Source organism: Microcaecilia unicolor, chromosome 6 (genome assembly GCF_901765095.1).
Source record: "Microcaecilia unicolor chromosome 6, aMicUni1.1, whole genome shotgun sequence".
NCBI classification, from domain to species: Eukaryota; Metazoa; Chordata; class Amphibia; order Gymnophiona; family Siphonopidae; genus Microcaecilia; species Microcaecilia unicolor.
In genome coordinates, this window is record NC_044036.1 from 320,253,379 (window position 1) to 320,271,096 (window position 17,718).

The window sequence follows — 17,718 nt, forward strand, 5'->3', positions numbered from 1 at the left end:
CATGTTCCATGTATGTTACCATGCATGTATGCACCTTACCGCAATACCATTTGGAATTCTGTTACCCGGAAGTGGCAACCGCCATTATGGCAAATGTAAGCCACGTTGAGCCTGCAGATTGGTGGGAAAATGTGGGATACAAATGCTACAAATAAATAAATAAAACAACAGGCAAAAAAAATAAAAAGTGAGGTAGATCCAAGAAGGATATCAAGTGGTTTTTATTGGATAAACTGCTTAACAACGAGATTGCTGTTGAGATTCTTGCTGTAAAATCCTTGTGATATCCTCAGCGGAACAAAAGCGCTGAAAAAGTGGCCGTCCAAACGGCAAGAGTCAGTGCCGCAAAATTTGTTCTGCTGAGGGTATCACAAGGGTTTTATTTTTTGTTATATTTGTACCCTGCGCTTTCCCACTCATGGCAGGCTCAATGCGGCTTACATGGGGCAATGGAGGGTTAAGTGATTTGCCCAAAGTCACAAGGAGCTGCCTGTGCTGGGAATCAAACTCAGTTCCTCAGGACCAAAGTCCACCACCCTAACCACTAGGCCACTCCTCCACTGTTGCTACTATTTGAGATTCTACATGGAATGTTGCTATTCCACTAGCAACATATTCCATGTAGAAGTCGGCCCTTGCAGATCACCAATGTGGCCGCGCAGGCTTCTGCTTCTGTGAGTCTGACGTCCTGCATTCCATGTAGAATCTCCAATAGTATCTATTTTATTTTTGTTACATTTGTACCCTGCGCTTTCCCACTCATGGCAGGCTCAATGCGGTTTACATGGGGCAATGGAGGGTTAAGTGACTTGCCCAGAGTCACAAGGAGCTGCCTGTGCCTGAAGTGGGAATTGAACTCAGTTCCACAGAACCAAAGTCCACCACCCTAACCACTAGGCCACTCCTCCACTCCACTTTTACAGCAAGAACCTCAAAACAGCAATCTTGTTGTTAAGCATTTCCGCTATAATATCAGAGATTCACCAGACCCCTGGGGAAGGCCTTTGGGACTGAAACACGGCCGCGTCGGGTCATCTTTTAACCTGTTTATCCAATAAATATCACTTGATATCCTCCTTGGATCTACCTCACTTTTTTTTTTTTTTTGGCTGTTCATGTTCCTGTGGGGTTTGCTCACCCTTTATGTTTGTCTTTTCAACACTAAGTCACAGTTCCAAAAAAGGAGCAAATCTAGAAGTTAGTCATAGTAAATAAGCAACTTTATGCAGTGATTTAAGGAATTTGGTGACCCAGGAGGTTGCCCACGTTCTTTTGAAGTTGTGAGGGTGTGATATACCTTGGAGGGTTGGGGTGGGGGTGTGATGCACCTCGGGGGGAGCGCATTGGTGACCCGCCCCGGGTGGCAAACAAGCTAGGCACACCACTGGGTTTGAGAGTTTTTTTTTAAATAGGTGCCATGTTACAGAATTACTTCCAGAGAGGGCAAATTCCCAAAGCCATTTACACGGGTGAACAGGCTGGTTGAAAACTACCCACCTTTCCTGGGGATAAAAGCACACACTGATGGTACACTGTGGCTGTCAGAACCTATTGATTGGTTTGACTGCTCGTTGCCACCCTAGGCAACCACCTAGTCTGTGTAATGGTTACGCCCACAGGACATGGCTGGCTTATTCATGCTGTGCTCACATGTGGTTCTGATTCATAACAATGAGCAGAGTATTCAGGAGTTCTCAGATGCTCTGATTGAGAGCATTTCTTTTATTTGTGGAGGAGTGGCCTAGTGGTTAGGGTGGTGGACTCTGGTCCCTGGGCACTGAGGAACTGAGTCCACTTCAGGCACAGGCAGCTCCTTGTGACTCTGGGCAAGTCACCTAACCCTCCATTGCCCCATGTAAGCCACATTGAGCCTGCCATGAGTGGGAAAGTGCAGGGTACAAATGTAACAAAAATAAAATAGATACTATTGGAGATTCTACATGGAATGTTGCTATTCCACTAGCAACATTCCATGTAGAAGCCTGCGCGGCCACGTTGGTGATCTGCAAGGGCCGACTTCTACATGGAATGTTGCTAGTGGAATAGCAACATTCCATGTAGAATCTCAAATAGTAGCAACAGTGGAGGAGGAGTGGCCTAGTGGTTAGGGTGGTGGACTTTGGTCCTAAGGAACTGAGTTGGATTCCCACTTCAGACATACGGCAGCTCCTTGTGACTCTGGGCAAGTCACTTAACCCTCCATTGCCCCATGTAATCCACATTGAGCCTGCCATGAGTGGGAAAGCGCAGGGTACAAATGTAACAACAACAAAAAAATGTATTTATTCCACATAGGCTTCAAAGCAGTTTACAAAATTCAATTAAAAAGAAAAGGACAGGGAGGGAGAGAGGCAGAGTTGGTGCCAGAGAGAGAGAGAGAGAGGGGGAAGTGAGAAAAGGAAACTAGAAAAGCAATGTACACAAAGCAGTTATGGTGGGAGAGCAAATGAGCGTCTGAAGAGGTGAGTTTTTAAAGCCTGTTTGAAGGTTGCAATAGTAGGTTGATCTCGGACTTGACATGGGAATTCATTCCAAGGCTTGGGGCCCAGGTAGCTGAAGGCAGAGTCTCGAGCGTTGTTAAGACAAACGAGAGATGGTGGTGGTAAGGAGAGAAGGTTCCCCATGGAATGAAATAAAAATTGGAATAAAGGCCAGTTTTGTCCTCTCTGAACTTCCAGCTGACTTCACTAACATCATAGCTCTCTTGCTGGTGCCTGTGCATCAGCATTGGGCATTTCCCTGACCCTTAGCTCGCATGCAGTAGAAACTCACATTTACGGATGCCGATTTTTAATTGTTCCTGCCTTGTTCTCCACCGTAGATGCAACTTTGTGTACGGCACTCCAACTATGTTCATCGACATGCTTGGGCAGCCCAACTTCTCCAGCTATGATCTTTCTTCTCTTCAAGGAGGTAAGTAAGTTGCCGCTCAGAGCTCTGTGCCTGGAAGGAGGAAGAGGGCCCTCATGTAGGAAGAGGCCAGCTAATGTTAAGGGAAATGTTAAGGGAGTATATGGGAAAATTGGTAAGAACGGCACCCTGTCAAAAGAAACCGGTCAAAAAAAACCCAGACTAAAGAAACCAGACAAAAAAGTTCCAAGTTTCCGACATAAAAGTCCCTGACAAAATAGACTCCCGACAAAAGGGTCTGATGAAATAGATTTACTGAGAAAGTCCACGGCTTGTCACTTGAAAATCCTGGCACCTGCCTAGGGCTTGACTTCACTATCCACACTTGGTATCTAGTGAGAATCATAAATCTGCTTGACAAGATAATCCAGCTTGATTAAGGAAGTTTCCCTGCCCTGTTTTGTGTAGAGTCTATTTTGTCTTGGGTTTTTTTTGGGGAGGGTTTTTTTTTTGTCATGGTCTGTTTTGGTTTTACTCTGTTATGTTGGGGTTTTTTGTTGTTTTTTTTTAAAATCATGGTCTATTATGTCGGGGTGCCGGTAAGAATGTGTCTCTGCCATTTGCATCAGTCAGAGGGCTGCATTCATCTTGTTTGATGAAAGAAGAGACAGATTTGATAGGTGTCCACTGGAAGATGAGATGCTGTGGCCTTAACTTGATTTAGACGAGCAGGAGAGCAGTGGACTGGTCATACCGTAGCCCTCAGTCTCTCTATGACCTTGGCCAGGTCAGTTTATCTAGCCCTGTTCCACTCTTTTATCAGGGTATGACCTTTTTAGCAGTAGCTCAAGGTGCAGTGGCGTAGGAAGGGGGGGGGCGGTCCACCCCGGGTGCACACCGCTAGAGGGGTGTCGGCTCTGCTGGTTCCCTGCTCCCTCTGCCCCGGAACCGGTTACTTCCTGTTCCGGGGCAGAGAGAGCAGGGAACCAGCGGAACCGACGCAGCTCCCAGCAGGTGTGTACTCCCGGGGGGGGTATTGATGCGCTGAGAGGGGTGGTAGTGTCGTGATGCACCCGGGGGGGGGGGTGTTGATGCGCCGAGAGGGGTGTCGTGCTGCACTCAGGGGGGGGGGGGGGTGCGCAGCGGCGAACCGCCCTGGGTGGCAGCCGCCCTTGCTACGCCATTGTCAAGGTGAGCCGCATTCAGGCATAGTAGATATTTCCCTGTCCTCAGAGGACTAAGTTTCCACCCGAGACAGTGGAAGGTTAAGGGCCCCTTTTACTAAGCCATGTAGGTGCCTTCATGCGTCCAACGCGCGCCAAAATGGACTTACCGCCCAACTACCGCATGGCTCTTGTGATAATTTCATTTTTAGCGCGCGTCCGCTACGCACGTCTGAAAACTAATTTTGATTTTCGGACGCCTGTAGCGGACGTGCGCTAAGTGGCATCTGACGCGCATAGGTCCTTACCACCCAAATTCTTTACCACTAGGTCTATGGTTGGCGGTAAGGTCAGAGACTCAAAATGGACGCGCAGCAATTTTGATTTTGCCGCATGTCTATTTTCGGGGAAAAAAAAGAGGTCTTTTTGACAGGTGCGCTGAAAAATGATTCTGTGCAGTGGTGTTCTGTGGTTCACTGCCACCCGGGGCGGATCGCTGCTGCGTGCACCCCCCCCCCCCCGGCTGCAGGGCAACATGGCATCCCCCCCCCCCGGCGTGACAAGGCACTCCCCCCCGACCCAGTCCCCACCTGTCTACCAGCTCCGTCCACCCGGCTCCTCACACGACTCTACGCTGCTGTAAAAGAAGAAAATCGCCTCGTTGGCCCTTCCCTCACTGTGTCCCGCCCTCTGATGTAACATCCTATTTCCTCGAGGGCGGGACAGAGTGAGGGAAGGGCCGACGAGGCGATTTTCTTCTCTTACAGCAGCGCAGACGCGAGGTGCCGCACCACACAGCTGCCGGCTGGATGGAGCTGGTAGGGACTCGCTAGCAGAGCACCCCCCCACCCGTTGACACCCGGGGCGGACCGCCCCCACCGCCCCGCCCTTGCTACGCCACTGATTCTGTGCATGCCCCAAACCCGCTCCTACACTACTGCAAGCCACTTTTCAGTGCGTCTTTGTAAAAGGACCTCTAAGTGAATTGTCCAAGGTCATAAGGACCAGCAGTGGGAGGTGAGTTGCTTTCCTCGCTCTTCTCAATGGGTTCAGCTCCATTCCATGTTTGATCATGTTTAAGAGAAAAGGATCCTGTGTGACCTGAGGTATTTAGAATTTGCTAACCTAGTACTTCTGCGATAAACAGAGAGATTTAGGTGTGATGGTCGATTCCAGCCTGAGCATGAAAATGCATATGCAAAAGATTGTGAAGGATGCATCAAATTAAGACATTAAAAAAATGATTAACTCAACAAAACTTCAGAGCAGTAGTACAAAGCTTTATAATACTGTGCTTTGATTATTTTTTAACAGTTTGTTACTGGGCATTTCTAGGTCTCAGTTACAGGCATTACAGGTACCGTAGCACAAAATGCTGTGGCCAGAATTTTGGTCAGGATCAATAGATATGGGCATATCTCACCACTTTTGAAATCTTTGCACTGGCTACCCATTGAGTATCGTATTAAATTTAAAATCTTGCTCTTAGTTTTTAAAACCTTAACTGGTAAGGTTTCAGAAATATTAGCAGCAAAATTACATGTGTATCAGCCTTCCAGAACCCTGAGATCTGCACAACAATTGTATTTAGATAGACCTTCATTTTGAGTTGTAAAATCAATGCTGGGGTTTACTTTGCTGCTAGCGCGGCTGGCTGTGCTCTAGTGCCGACACAGCCCATTCTGGATTTTTATGTAACAGGTTCTGCTTTGATGAACAGTTTACCATTGACACTTAAGAAAACACAAGACATCAAACAATTCAAAAGAGAATTAAAGACCTACTTTTTTTTTTATACAAGTGTATTGGGCTGAAGATGATCTGAGTTGATAAGATGGAAGAGATCAGATTGAGTGATGAGACAAGTTTTAAAAGATTTTTATGTTGATTGTTTGTTTTTTCTTGTTTTATTTTACTTAGTTCAGTAATGTTATATTGGTGTGGATAAATGTATTTTGTTTTTATGCATGTATATTTTGTAAACTGCTGAGAACTTTGGCATTGTGCGGTATAAAAAATGTTAAATACATTCAGTAAATGGTGTCTAAATTCGGATACTGAAAAAAACGAGCGCTGAGCTATAAATGGCACTCCCAGTTGAGCATTGTTTATAGAAGAGCAAGTAGTGCCGGGATCTGCGCCCAGTTTTCGGGCATGAGATCTTACAAGAACTGAAACCCGATATAAATCCTTGCACCAAAGTACATAAGTATTGCCAAAGGTCCATTGAGCCCAGTATCCTGTTTCCAACATTGGCTAATCCAGGTCACAAATACCTGGCAAGATCCCAGAAAAGCTCAATACATTTTATGATGCTTATCCCAGAAATAAGCAGTGGATTTTCCCCAAGTCAATTTAATAATGGTCTATGGACTTTTCCTTTAGGAAGCCGTCCAGACCCTTTTTAAAACCCCGCTAAGCTAACCGCCTTTACCACATTCTCTGGCAACGAATTCCAGAGTTTAATTACATGTTGAGTAAAGAAAAAATTCCTCCCATTCGTATTAGATTTACTACTTTGTAGCTTCATCGCGTGCCCCCCATAGTACTATATTAGGTGCAGATCCCCAAAATTCTATAATACTGCTTGCATCTTTAGTGAACGTCCCTGATCCACCCTTGCCCCTCATAGGGCCATGTCCCCTTTTCAGTTGCACACTAGAACGTTTACGAACGCAACTTTCTAGAATAGCGCATAGCGAGATGTGCACGTAAATCCAAATGGTTGACAATTAACACTAATAATTGATTGTTAGTGCCCAATTATTGGTGCTAATAGGCTTGTTAATCAAATTGCACGCATACAATTTTGATCAGCATTTATAGAATTTGGGGGTTAATGGGAACTTCTATAACTTACCCCCTAAGTGCTGACAGGAAACCTAAGCGCTGTTCTTTAAGGGCACATATAACTACTACTACTACTAATCATTTCAGCGCTGTACACATTATATGTGGGTACTTTCTCTGTCCCTAGAGGGCTCACAATCTAAGTTTTGGTACCTGAGGAAATGGAGGGTTAAGTGACTTGCCCAGAGTCACAAGGAGCTGCAGTGGGAATCGAACCCAGTTCCCCAGGATCAAAGTCCACTGCACTAACCACTACTCCACTAGCAACATTCCATGTAGAATCTTCAAACAGTAGCAACATTCCAGAATCTCAAATAGTAGCAACAGCAACATTCCATGTAGAATCTCAAATAGGGAAATATATAGCCTTTCTGAGGTTTTTGCAACTATATATTCAGGTACTTATTTTGTACTAGGGGCACTAGAGGGTTAAGTGACTTGCCCACAGTCACAAGGAGCTGCAGTGGGAATCGAACCCAGTTCCCCAGGATCAAAGTCCACTGCACTAACCACTAGGCTACTTCTCCACTCTAATATAAGTGGCATAGCGCTTGAATTCAAGGGGGCATCTGCATGGGCGGAGCTCCCACATGCTCATTACTCATAGTAACATGTGGAGGGGACGTTTTGCTAAAAACGTCCAAAATCTGAATAGGAAAGAAGGTCATTTTCAAAAAAGAAAAATGTCTTATCTTTTTTTTTTTTTCCCAAAAATACTGTTTAGGACAAGGTTTTGTGATTTCAACGTTTTGTTTTTTTGGTCCATTTTTGAACCCCCACCCCCAAACTGTCCAAATGCACAAAATCAAGCCATTGGGATGTAGGGGGAGCCAGCATTTTTAGTAGACTGGTCCCCTAGACATCCGAGGAAAGCAGTAGGGCACTCTAGGGGGCACCTATATGTGGGTACAGTGGGTTTCTGGTGAGTTTTGGAGGGCTCACAGTTTCCTCCATAATTGTAACAGGTAGGGGGAGGTTTGGGCCTGGGACCACCTGTCTTCAATGCACTGCTCTGACCACTACACTACATAAGTACATAAGTATTGCCACACTGGGAAAAGACCAAGGGTCCATCAAGCCCAGCATCCTGTCCCCGACAGCAGCCAATCCAGGTCAAGGACACCTGGTAAGCTACCCAAACGTACAAACATTTTATACAAGTTATTCCCGAAATTTGTGGATTTTTCCCAAGTCCATTTAGTAGTGGTCTATGGACTTGTCCTTTAGGAAACCGTCTAACCCCTTTTAAAACTCTGCCAAGCTAACCGCCTTCACCACGTTCTCCGGCAGCGAATTCCAGAGTTTAATTATGCGTTGGGTGAAGAAAACATTTCTCCGATTTGTTTTAAATTTACTACACTATAGTTTCATCGCATGCCCCCTAGTGCTACTATTTTTGGAAAGCGTGAACAGACGCTTCACATCCACCTGTTCCATTCCACTCATTATTTTATATACCTCTATCTTGTCTCCCCTCAGCCTTCTCTTCTCCAAGCTGAAAAGCCCTAGCCTCCTTAGTCTTTCTTCATAGGGAAGTCGTCTCATCCCCGCTATCATTTTTATCGCCCTTCGCTGCACCTTTTCCAATTCTACTATATCTTTCTTGAGATGCAGCGACCAGAATTGAACACAATACTCAAGGTGCGGTCGCACCATGGAGCGATACAACAGCATTATAACATCCTCACGTCTGTTATAATGCCGTTGTATCGCTCCATGGTGCGACCGCACCTTGAGTATTGTGTTCAATTCTGGTCGCCGCATCTCAAGTAGGGCACTCTACGGGGCACCGCAGTGGACTTCATAAAATGCTGCCAGGTACACATCTCACCATTGCTCCCCCCCCCTAAATGCACTCAAAACCCACCACCCCCAACTGTACACCACTACCATAGCCCTTACGGCTAAAGGAGGCACCTATATGTGGGTACAGTGGGTTTCTGGTGAGTTTTGGAGGGCTCACAGTTTCCTCCATAATTGTAACAGGTAGGGGGAGGTTTGGGCCTGGGACCACCTGTCTTCAGTGCACTGCACTGACCACTACAGTACTCCGGGGACCTGCATGCTGCTCTAATGGACCTGAGTATAACATCTGAGGCTGGCATAGAGGCTGGCAAGTAATGTTTTAAATCACATGTTTAGGGGGGTGGGAGGGGATTAGTGACCACTGTGGGAGTAAGGGGAGGTCATCCCTGATTCCTTCCAGTGGTCATCTAGTCATTCAGGGCACCTTTTTGTGCTTTATCCGTTATAAAAACAGGTGTATCTGAAAACGTCTTAGCCTTAGTCCTGGATGGTTTTGTTTTGTTTCATTATGGCTGAAAAATGTCCAAGTGTTAGGAATGCCCAGATCCCGCCCTTAACATGCCCCTGTCACGCCCCCTTGTGATTTGAATGCACTTCTGACTGACTTCATAGAAAAATGTCTAAAAATGAGTGGTTTTGAAAATACCAATTTGGGTGTTTTTGTGAGAAAAATGCCCAAATGCAGATTTATGCCACTGTTCTTCTCTTTTGAAAATGAGCTCCATAGTAACATAGTAGATGATGGTAGATAAAGACCTGTATCATCCATCCAGTCTGCCCAACAACATAAACTCATATAGCATAAGGTATGATGCAATACTACATATGTATACTTGATCTTGATTTGTCCTTTCCATTTTCAGGAGTCAGAAAACAACAAGGCAGGCAATCCGCCAAATCCAACGTGGAAGATGAAACAAGGAGGCAGATCTTGTAAAACACACAGTCTTTTATTCAGTAAAAAGCTCCCAGGTTATCAGTCATCTGTGCCTGACATGGCCATGTTTCGCCAGGAATGTTGGCTGCGTCAGGGGCAGATTAACCAGCTGGTATAAAACAGACTTCACCTAGTCTGGTCCAGAAAGTAAAACAAGATGGGTACTGTATGCTCATGTACCTGGAGGTGTTTGACATACAGTGCCTATCTTGTTTTGCTTTCTGGCTTGTTAGGTTTTGTGCATCTGGGCCTGTTGTTTTTCACAAGACCTGCCTCCTTGTTTTTATTTATTTAGATTTTGCTCACACCTTTTTTAGTAGTAGGTGAGTTATATTCAGGTACACTGGCTATGTCTCTGTCTCTGGAGGGCTCACAATCTGAGTTTATACCTGAGGCAATGGAGGGTTAAGTGACTTGCCCAAGATCACAAGGAGCAGCAGTGGGATTTGAACCGGCCACCTCTGGATTGCTAGACCTGTGTGCTCTAACCACTAGGCCACTCCATTTTATCTTGCCATTTTCAGGACACAGATTATAGAAGTCTGCCCGGCACTGGTTTTGCTTTGCTTCCCAGTTACAGGTGTTACCAGCTAATCACCGCTAAGCTTCTTTGAATCGATTCATTTCTAAACAAGCGGATAGAACACAGAATACTCTGTTACCTGAGCCCTTACTGCATTTGAATGGCTATAGGTACACTGTGTCTATGGCTGGTGTACCTGTGGGTGCCTCAATGCACCCACGTGGATAGAGGTTACACTGACTAGGGGGTGCCCAGATGCCATTATCAAACAGGATCCCACCTCCCGTTCTTAGGGCATATAAATGGAGGAACCCAGGTGTAGAATTGTCCTCATGGTCACTCCCTACTTTGTCAGGCCACTCCTGAACAATACTGATAACTTTCTATGCCAGTTGGTTTTCAGAATATTAATGCTGGAAGACTGGTTTTAGTGTCTTGTGCTCTCTGGACTTTGCACAGTATAAAAGTTGATTTAAGTCTCTGGGTACTAGAAAAAGGTAGCTCTAAGGACCTGATTCACTGTGTGTTATTTACTGTAAACTTCAGTAAATTGGCTCTGAGAAGATGATTGTATTGCAGGGTTCTGAGGCAGGAAGGGCAGATTAGTGCTTATGTGTTTGTGCCTTTATGAAATAGCCTCCCTGAAAGCTCACCCGCATAATTACAATTCCTCTGAGGCAGGAGAAACTTTGGGCTAGGTGCACTAACCCCACGTAAAGAGCCCTTTCCTTACCGATCCCTTAGCGAATCGGTCAGGAAAGGGCATGCATGAAGGAAATCACATGCAAATGAGCTGCTAGCTGTTAGTTCATTTGCACGCGATTTCCTTGGACGACAGTCGACCAGCTGGACATGCGCAGAGCAGCCAAACGTTATACTGGCTGCTCTGCGCATGCCAAAGACGGCTTCAAGTAAAAAAAAAAAAAGGTCGTCCCTGACGGGACTTTTTTTATTCCTACAGATTTTTTGATAGGCGTCCTTCTTGGACACGTTTTTCTTACAACCACCGCTGTAGAGAATCAGGACGTGTGAGGAATATTTGGACGTCCCTTTCGATTATGCCCCTCCTCCAGGTCTCTATCAGCCAATCACAGCGCGTTTAGCTGTCATTGGTGTCAGCTAAACGCGCTGTGATTGGCTGAGAGGCCGTGGAGGGGGGGGCTCACAATCATTTATTAGCCCTCTCAAGGAGCTTCAGCTGGCGATGAGGAAGGGGGACAAATCTAAGCTCCTTCGCTCAACTTTTAAAGCAATGATTAAAATAAGTAGTAGCCCTTCACTTGGAGAAAGCTGCAAACGTCCAAGTGCTCGTCAGGGACGTTCTTTTTTGTTTTTGTGAGTGAAGGACGTCCATGTTAGGCGCTTTAGAAGGACGTCCCTGACGAGCACTTGGACGTTTTTTTTCCAGATTGTCGTCCTTCTCAGACGTTTTTGGAGCTTGCTATAGGTGTTGTTCAGCTCTGCAAGAATTTTCTGGGGAGATTTGAGCAGGAAAATAGCCAAAAAAAAGACAGCTGTAAGGTTTGTACGTTTTTTCCCCCCTTCCGATTCCCTCACAGCAGCCCCAACGAGAGGTGCAGACCTCCCGTTAGGTTTTCCATGGTAAGAGGATCGGAAAACGATAGTGCATCGCATTGCATACACATTATAATACTAATTTGCTCATCTGCATTCCGTTTTCGTTAGCTGCTACCGTGACAGGACCAGTGGCGTAGCTACAGGTGGGCCTGGGTGGGCTGTGGCCCACCCAATTTGTACTCTGGCCCACCCAAAATTGTGGCTCTCATGCTATGGCTGGTGGGAATCCCCAAACCCCACCAGCTAAAGATTTCCTCCTCCTCAGGCAGCCAATGCCTTTACAAACAGGAGCTGGCACCACACACCGACCCCTCTGCACATGCTCAATTTTCACCAGGCAGAAACACTGAACATGTACGGACTACTGTCAGTGGCGTCAGCTCAAGTCCAGTGCTGCCAGCTGCTGTTTGGAAGAGCACCGGCTACCCAAGGAGGAGGAAATCATAAGCTGGTCCAGTTTAGGGATCCCCACCAGCTCAGGTATTTAATATTTTGCGTTTGAGGGTAAGGAGAGAGGCAGAATGTGGTGAGCACAGTGGGGGGGGGGGGGGGGGGGGGCAGGATGGGCTGAATTCTGTGCCCATCCATTTTGGGCTCAGGCCCACCCAAACTTTGCTGTCTGGCTACGCCCCTGGACAGGACAATGCCCTTTTGTGCATGTCCCGGCTTACTACTTGCGCGTTAAACTGGCTAGAACCAGTTTAAAAACCACGTTGCTGGCTCGTTAAGTTTAGTGCATCTGGCCCTTTGTGTGTATGTGCTGGTAAGAATTAGTGCATATTTATTCACATATTTTATAACATAGACACATCAGTGCTCATTCCACCCTGCTCTTTCCCATTCACTGCCCCATCCCTGGAAACACATATATAAAGCACAAAAAGACACTGGGCCTCATATTTAAAAAAAAAAGTTGAGTTCCTAAATTTGTGCTCTATTTTCAGCCAAGTTTAGGAGCCTACGTTTTCAGCTGAAAATTCATCTTAGTTTGGGAGTTTAAAAGCTATCCTCCGGATTCTATATAGTGCAACATAAGTTGCGTGCGCAAATCCGGTCGTGTTCTGGATTTGTACGTGCAACTTGTTAAAGCCAATCAGTGCTGATAATTGCCACTTAATAAGCAATTATTGACACTAATTGGCATTAATTAGAATTTACACGCACAACTTTCTAAATGTATTCTGCAACATGATACACGTAGATTCTAAGTCGCATAGTTGAAAAGGGGCATGGCCGTGGGCGTTTCTCAAATCTATGCACGTTGTTATAGAACATACCCCGATCCACGTCTAATTTAGGCGGGATTTATGCAAGGTTTTACTTGCATAACTGCCCGCAACTGCATTTAGTCATGTGGATGGGCATTTGGCGTATTCTATAATCTGCGTGGAAATTTAGGCTTATTCTATACAGTACGTCTAAATTTAGGTGTACTGTATAGAATACACCTAGACGGGGGGGGGGGGGGGGGGGGGGTGTTTCAGAGCAGATTTTCAGCCCTATCTTTTAAATGTAGGCCTTCCATTTATCTTCCTAGATTGATGAGCCTAATGTATGAGCCTGGTGCTGAAAATCAGTTCTAAGCTCCTAATTTTTCTTACCGTCCCTAAATCCACCCACTTTTTATGCTCCCAAATTTAGGACTTTAGTGAAATTTTGAGCCCTAGTTAATTTTCAGAGGCCAATTTAGGAGCCTAACTCTCAAAGAGGCCCTTTTACTAAAGCTTAGTGTGCACTAAGGGGCCTGTTTAGAAAGCAGCAGTAAGCCCGAGGGGTTACCTCATGCTAATCTGGAACTACCGCTGGCCCAACGTGGACACTGGTGGTAGTTCCAGCCCCAGCGTGCACCATTTGCTGCGCTAGGGAAAATAGGTGACGATTTTCTAGCACGGTGCTATTCCGGTGGTAATCATAGTAACATAGTAACATAGTAAATGACGGCAGATAAAGACCTGTACGGTCCATCCAATCTGCCCAACAAGATAAACTCATTTTACATGGTATGTGATACTTTATACCCGAGTTTGATTTGTCCTTGCCTTTCTCAGGGCACAAACCGTAGAAGTCTGCCCAACACTGTTCTTGTACTAAGTTCTGAAGCTAATATTGAAAATTTACACTCCAACCCACCCCTATCTATTCAGTCATGATCAGGGCGTAGACTGTAGAAGTCTACCAATTACCGGCGTCGCCACCTAATCTCCGCTAAGATTCCACGGAACCATTCCTTCTAAACAGGATTCCTTTGTGTTTATCCCACGCATGTTTGAATTCCATTACTGTTTTCATCTCCACCACCTCCTGCGGGAGGGCATTCCACGTATCCACCACCCTCTCCATGAAAAAATACTTCCTGACATTAGTCCTGAGTCTTCCCCCCTTCAACCTCAATTCATGTCCTCTAGTTCTACCGCCTTAATCGGGCAGCGCTGCACCCTACCCGTTTATCACGGGAGCCCTTACCGTCACCTCAATGGGTGACGGTAAGTGCTTCCCCTCGCATGGCCACGCAGTAAGCACAATCTTCCGCATGGTCATGGAGATAGAAGAAATGTCAAGAAGACCTTGGAAAGGCAGGGGGAAAAATGGAGAAAATCAGAAGACATGAACAAAATCGAATGGAAAAATAAAATTCCCAGATTACAAAGGTAGAAAAAAAATATTTTATTTTATTTTTCAACTGGATTATGTCAGGTTTGGGAAATGTGTATCTCTGATATCTTTAATTTCCAGGACGATGGCATAGGTTGGGTTATTTTTGGTACAGGGGATGGGTGGGGATGGAGGAGATTACTTGCGGGGACGGGTGAAATTTCTGTCCCCGCAACTCTCTGCTGCAGAACTTGCCTGTCCCTCATTATTGAACATGTGATGGTGAAACAGCACCCCCCGCTGGCAGGACTCCTGCTCAGCTCAGAGGTAACTGCTCCTGGCTCATTCTCTGTGCTGTTCAAAGATGAGTATAATTCTTGACAGTTACTGTGGACATATTTTCCTTATGGATTTTTATTTGGCCGGTTTTTCAGTTGTAGGTGTTGACCTTTCTCAACCCGTACTTTGAGCCACCTTTGTCATTCTGTGATGAGTTTGCTTGTTTTCAGGAGGCTTTGGTATTCCCTAGACTTGCTTTCTGTGGTTCATAGAGGCTCTTCCAGTGTTTGTCTGTTCCCTAATTTTTTTTAAAATATGGTTTATTACAGTGACATTTGTATAATACAACAATTAACCTAATGTATCTGAATATAATTCATCTTGTGTTACTACTGAAAAAGGTGTGAGCAAAATCCAAATGAATACTCAAAAAAAAAAAAAATTATGGTATCCTAACGGGCATTCAGTATTCCCAAATTTAACAACGTTGTCACATCAGTGGCGTAGCCATGAGGGGCCTTGGAGGCCTGAGCCCCCCCTCCCCAATTTGGGTTTGGCTAGCGGGGGTCCCCAAACCCCACCAGCTGAAGCTTTTGCTGCTGCGCTGCCTGCCCTGCCTCCCCCTCCCTTACATGCATGCTTGGTTTTAATGAAATTGAGCACTCGTGAGCTTTGCACATGCTCAATTTCACTAAAACCAAGCATGCAAGCTGGGGCGAAAAAGCAGGGCAGGCAGTGCAGCATCGAGTTCTGGTGGAGATGAAATTCTGGTGGAGATGAAAACGGTAACGGAATTCAAACATGCGTGGGATAAACATAAAGGAATACTGTTCAGAAGGAATGGATCCTCAGGAGCTTAGCCAAGATTGGGTGGCAGAGCCGGTGGGGGGAGGCAGGGCTAGTGGTTGGGAGGCGTGGCTAGTGCTGGGCAGACTTCTACGGTCTGTGCCAGAGCCGGTGGTGGGAGACAGGACTGGTGGTTTGGAGGCGGGGATACTGCTGGGCAGACTTATACGGTCTGTGCCAGAGCCGGTGGTGGGAGGCGGGGCTGGTGGTTGGGAGGCGGGGATAGTGCTGGGCAGACTTATACGGTCTGTGCCCTGAAAAAGACAGGTACAAATCAAGGTAAGTTATACACAAAAAGTGGCACATATGAGTTTATCTTGTTGGGCAGACTGGATGGACCGTGCAGGTCTTTTTCTGCCGTCATCATCTACTATGAGTATCGCCACAGGAAGGCTTCTGCTGGTGGGGCTTGGGGACCTCAGCCAGCCTATGTATGTGGGGTTGTGGCGGGTGTGGAGAGTGATGGAGAGGCGGGGTAAATTGTGCCCCCTCCCCACTTTGGGCTCAGCCCCCCTCAAAAAAAACAAAAATTAAGGTCTAGCTACGCCTCTGGGTCACATGCTTCAGTCTTTTGTTTCCTGGGATAAGCAGCATAAAATATATTGTACTTTTTTGGGGATCTTGCCAAGTATTTGTGACCTGGATTGGCCGCTGTTGGAAACAGGATGCTGGGCTTGATGGACCTTTGGTCTGTCCCAGTATGGCAATACTTATATACCAGTCTACTATGTGTAGCCAGTCATGGTACCCAACTGTAATTGATTCTTGCAGCAGGGAAGGTCTGCTCTTGTGACAGATCTTCATGATATAAGCCTGGTCCTAGCGCACGGCAAGCTTTGACAGCAGATCTATAGATGGTCCAGCTTCTTTGTAGCATGCATCCACAAACACTGAAACCTTACTAAAATCCTTGTCCCTTCCCAGGGAACATGACCTGCTGTTGATGGCACAGACTCACTGGGTTTTTTTTTAAATGGTAATGTCAAAACTAGAAGAGGATACTACCTCTCAAACAGGTTCGGAACCTGAGGCTTTACATGCAATGAAAATTTTTTACCACAAGTACAGAATGGGGAAAAGCCCTTCTGTAAGACCCCAAGAATGCTGATTTGCTGTTTCATTTAAATAGCAAAAAGTCTGTACCCTCATCCACCTTTTCCCCTCTACCCCAAGCTCACATATTTTGGGATCCTTGGCAGACTTTTACATGGAAAAAAAAATCCAGCATGAAACAGCAAGATGATATCATGTTATGTAAGAAAAATGTCAGGAAGTATTTTTTCACGGAGAGAGTGGTGGATGCTTGGAATGCCCTCCCACGGGAGGTGGTGGAAATGAAAACGGTAACGGAATTCAAACATGCGTGGGATAAGCATAAAGGAATCCTGTGCAGAAGGAATGGATCCTCAGAAGCTTAGTCGAGATCGGGTGGCAGAGCCGGTGGTGGGAGGTGGGGCTGGTGGTTGGGAGGTGGGGGTAGTGCTGGGCAGACTTGTACGGTCTGTGCCAGAGCCGGTGGTTGGGAGGCGGGGATAGTGCTGGGCAGACTTATATGGTCTGTGCCAGAGCCGGTGGTTGGGAGGAGGGGCTGGTGGTTGGGAGGCGGGGATAGTGCTGGGCAGACTTATACGGTCTGTGCCAGAGCCGGTGGTGGGAGGCGGGACTGGAGGTTGGGAGGCAGGGATAGTACTGGGCAGACTTATACGGTCTGTGCCAGAGCCGGTGGTGGGAGGCGGGACTGGAGGTTGGGAGGCAGGGATAGTGCTGGGCAGACTTATACGGTCTGTGCCAGAGCCGGTGGTGGGAAGCGGGACTGGTGGTTGGGAGGCGGGGATAGTGCTGGGCAGACTTGTACGGTCTGTGCCAGAGCCGGTGGTTGGGAGGCGGGGCTGGTGGTTGGGAGGCGGGGATAGTGCTGGGCAGACTTATACGGTCTGTGCCCTGAAGAGGACAGGTACAAATCAAAGTAGGGTATACACAAAAAGTAGCACACATGAGTTGTCTTGTTGGGCAGACTGGATGGACCGTGCAGGTCATTTTCTGCCATCATCTACTATGTTACTATATGTAAGGTGAATTCTTCAGCTGGATAAAGTCTCATGGCAGTGTTGCCTCAGTGCCGATAGGAAACTTGAGCTTCTCTCACATTTTTCAGGGATTGTCGCAGGCTCCCCGGTTCCTCCAGAAATTATGAAGAAGATTATGGCTGACATGAACATGCCAGAGTTAGTGGTAAGTTGGTCTATATTTCATTTATGTAGGCAAATAAAATTATGTCCTATATATTATAATAA

The 17,718-nt window shown here is 46.3% G+C and overlaps 1 protein-coding gene across 1 annotated transcript in view; it reads left to right on the top strand.

The window, feature by feature from the left end:
• ACSF2 (acyl-CoA synthetase family member 2) overlaps positions 1-17,718 on the top strand; it is a 138,294-nt gene that overhangs the window by 65,723 nt on the left and 54,853 nt on the right. Inside the window, exons 9-10 of the mRNA XM_030208351.1 lie at positions 2,822-2,913; positions 17,580-17,656. Coding sequence (XP_030064211.1) covers positions 2,822-2,913; positions 17,580-17,656 — 169 coding nt within the window. The remainder of the gene's footprint in view (positions 1-2,821; positions 2,914-17,579; positions 17,657-17,718) is intronic.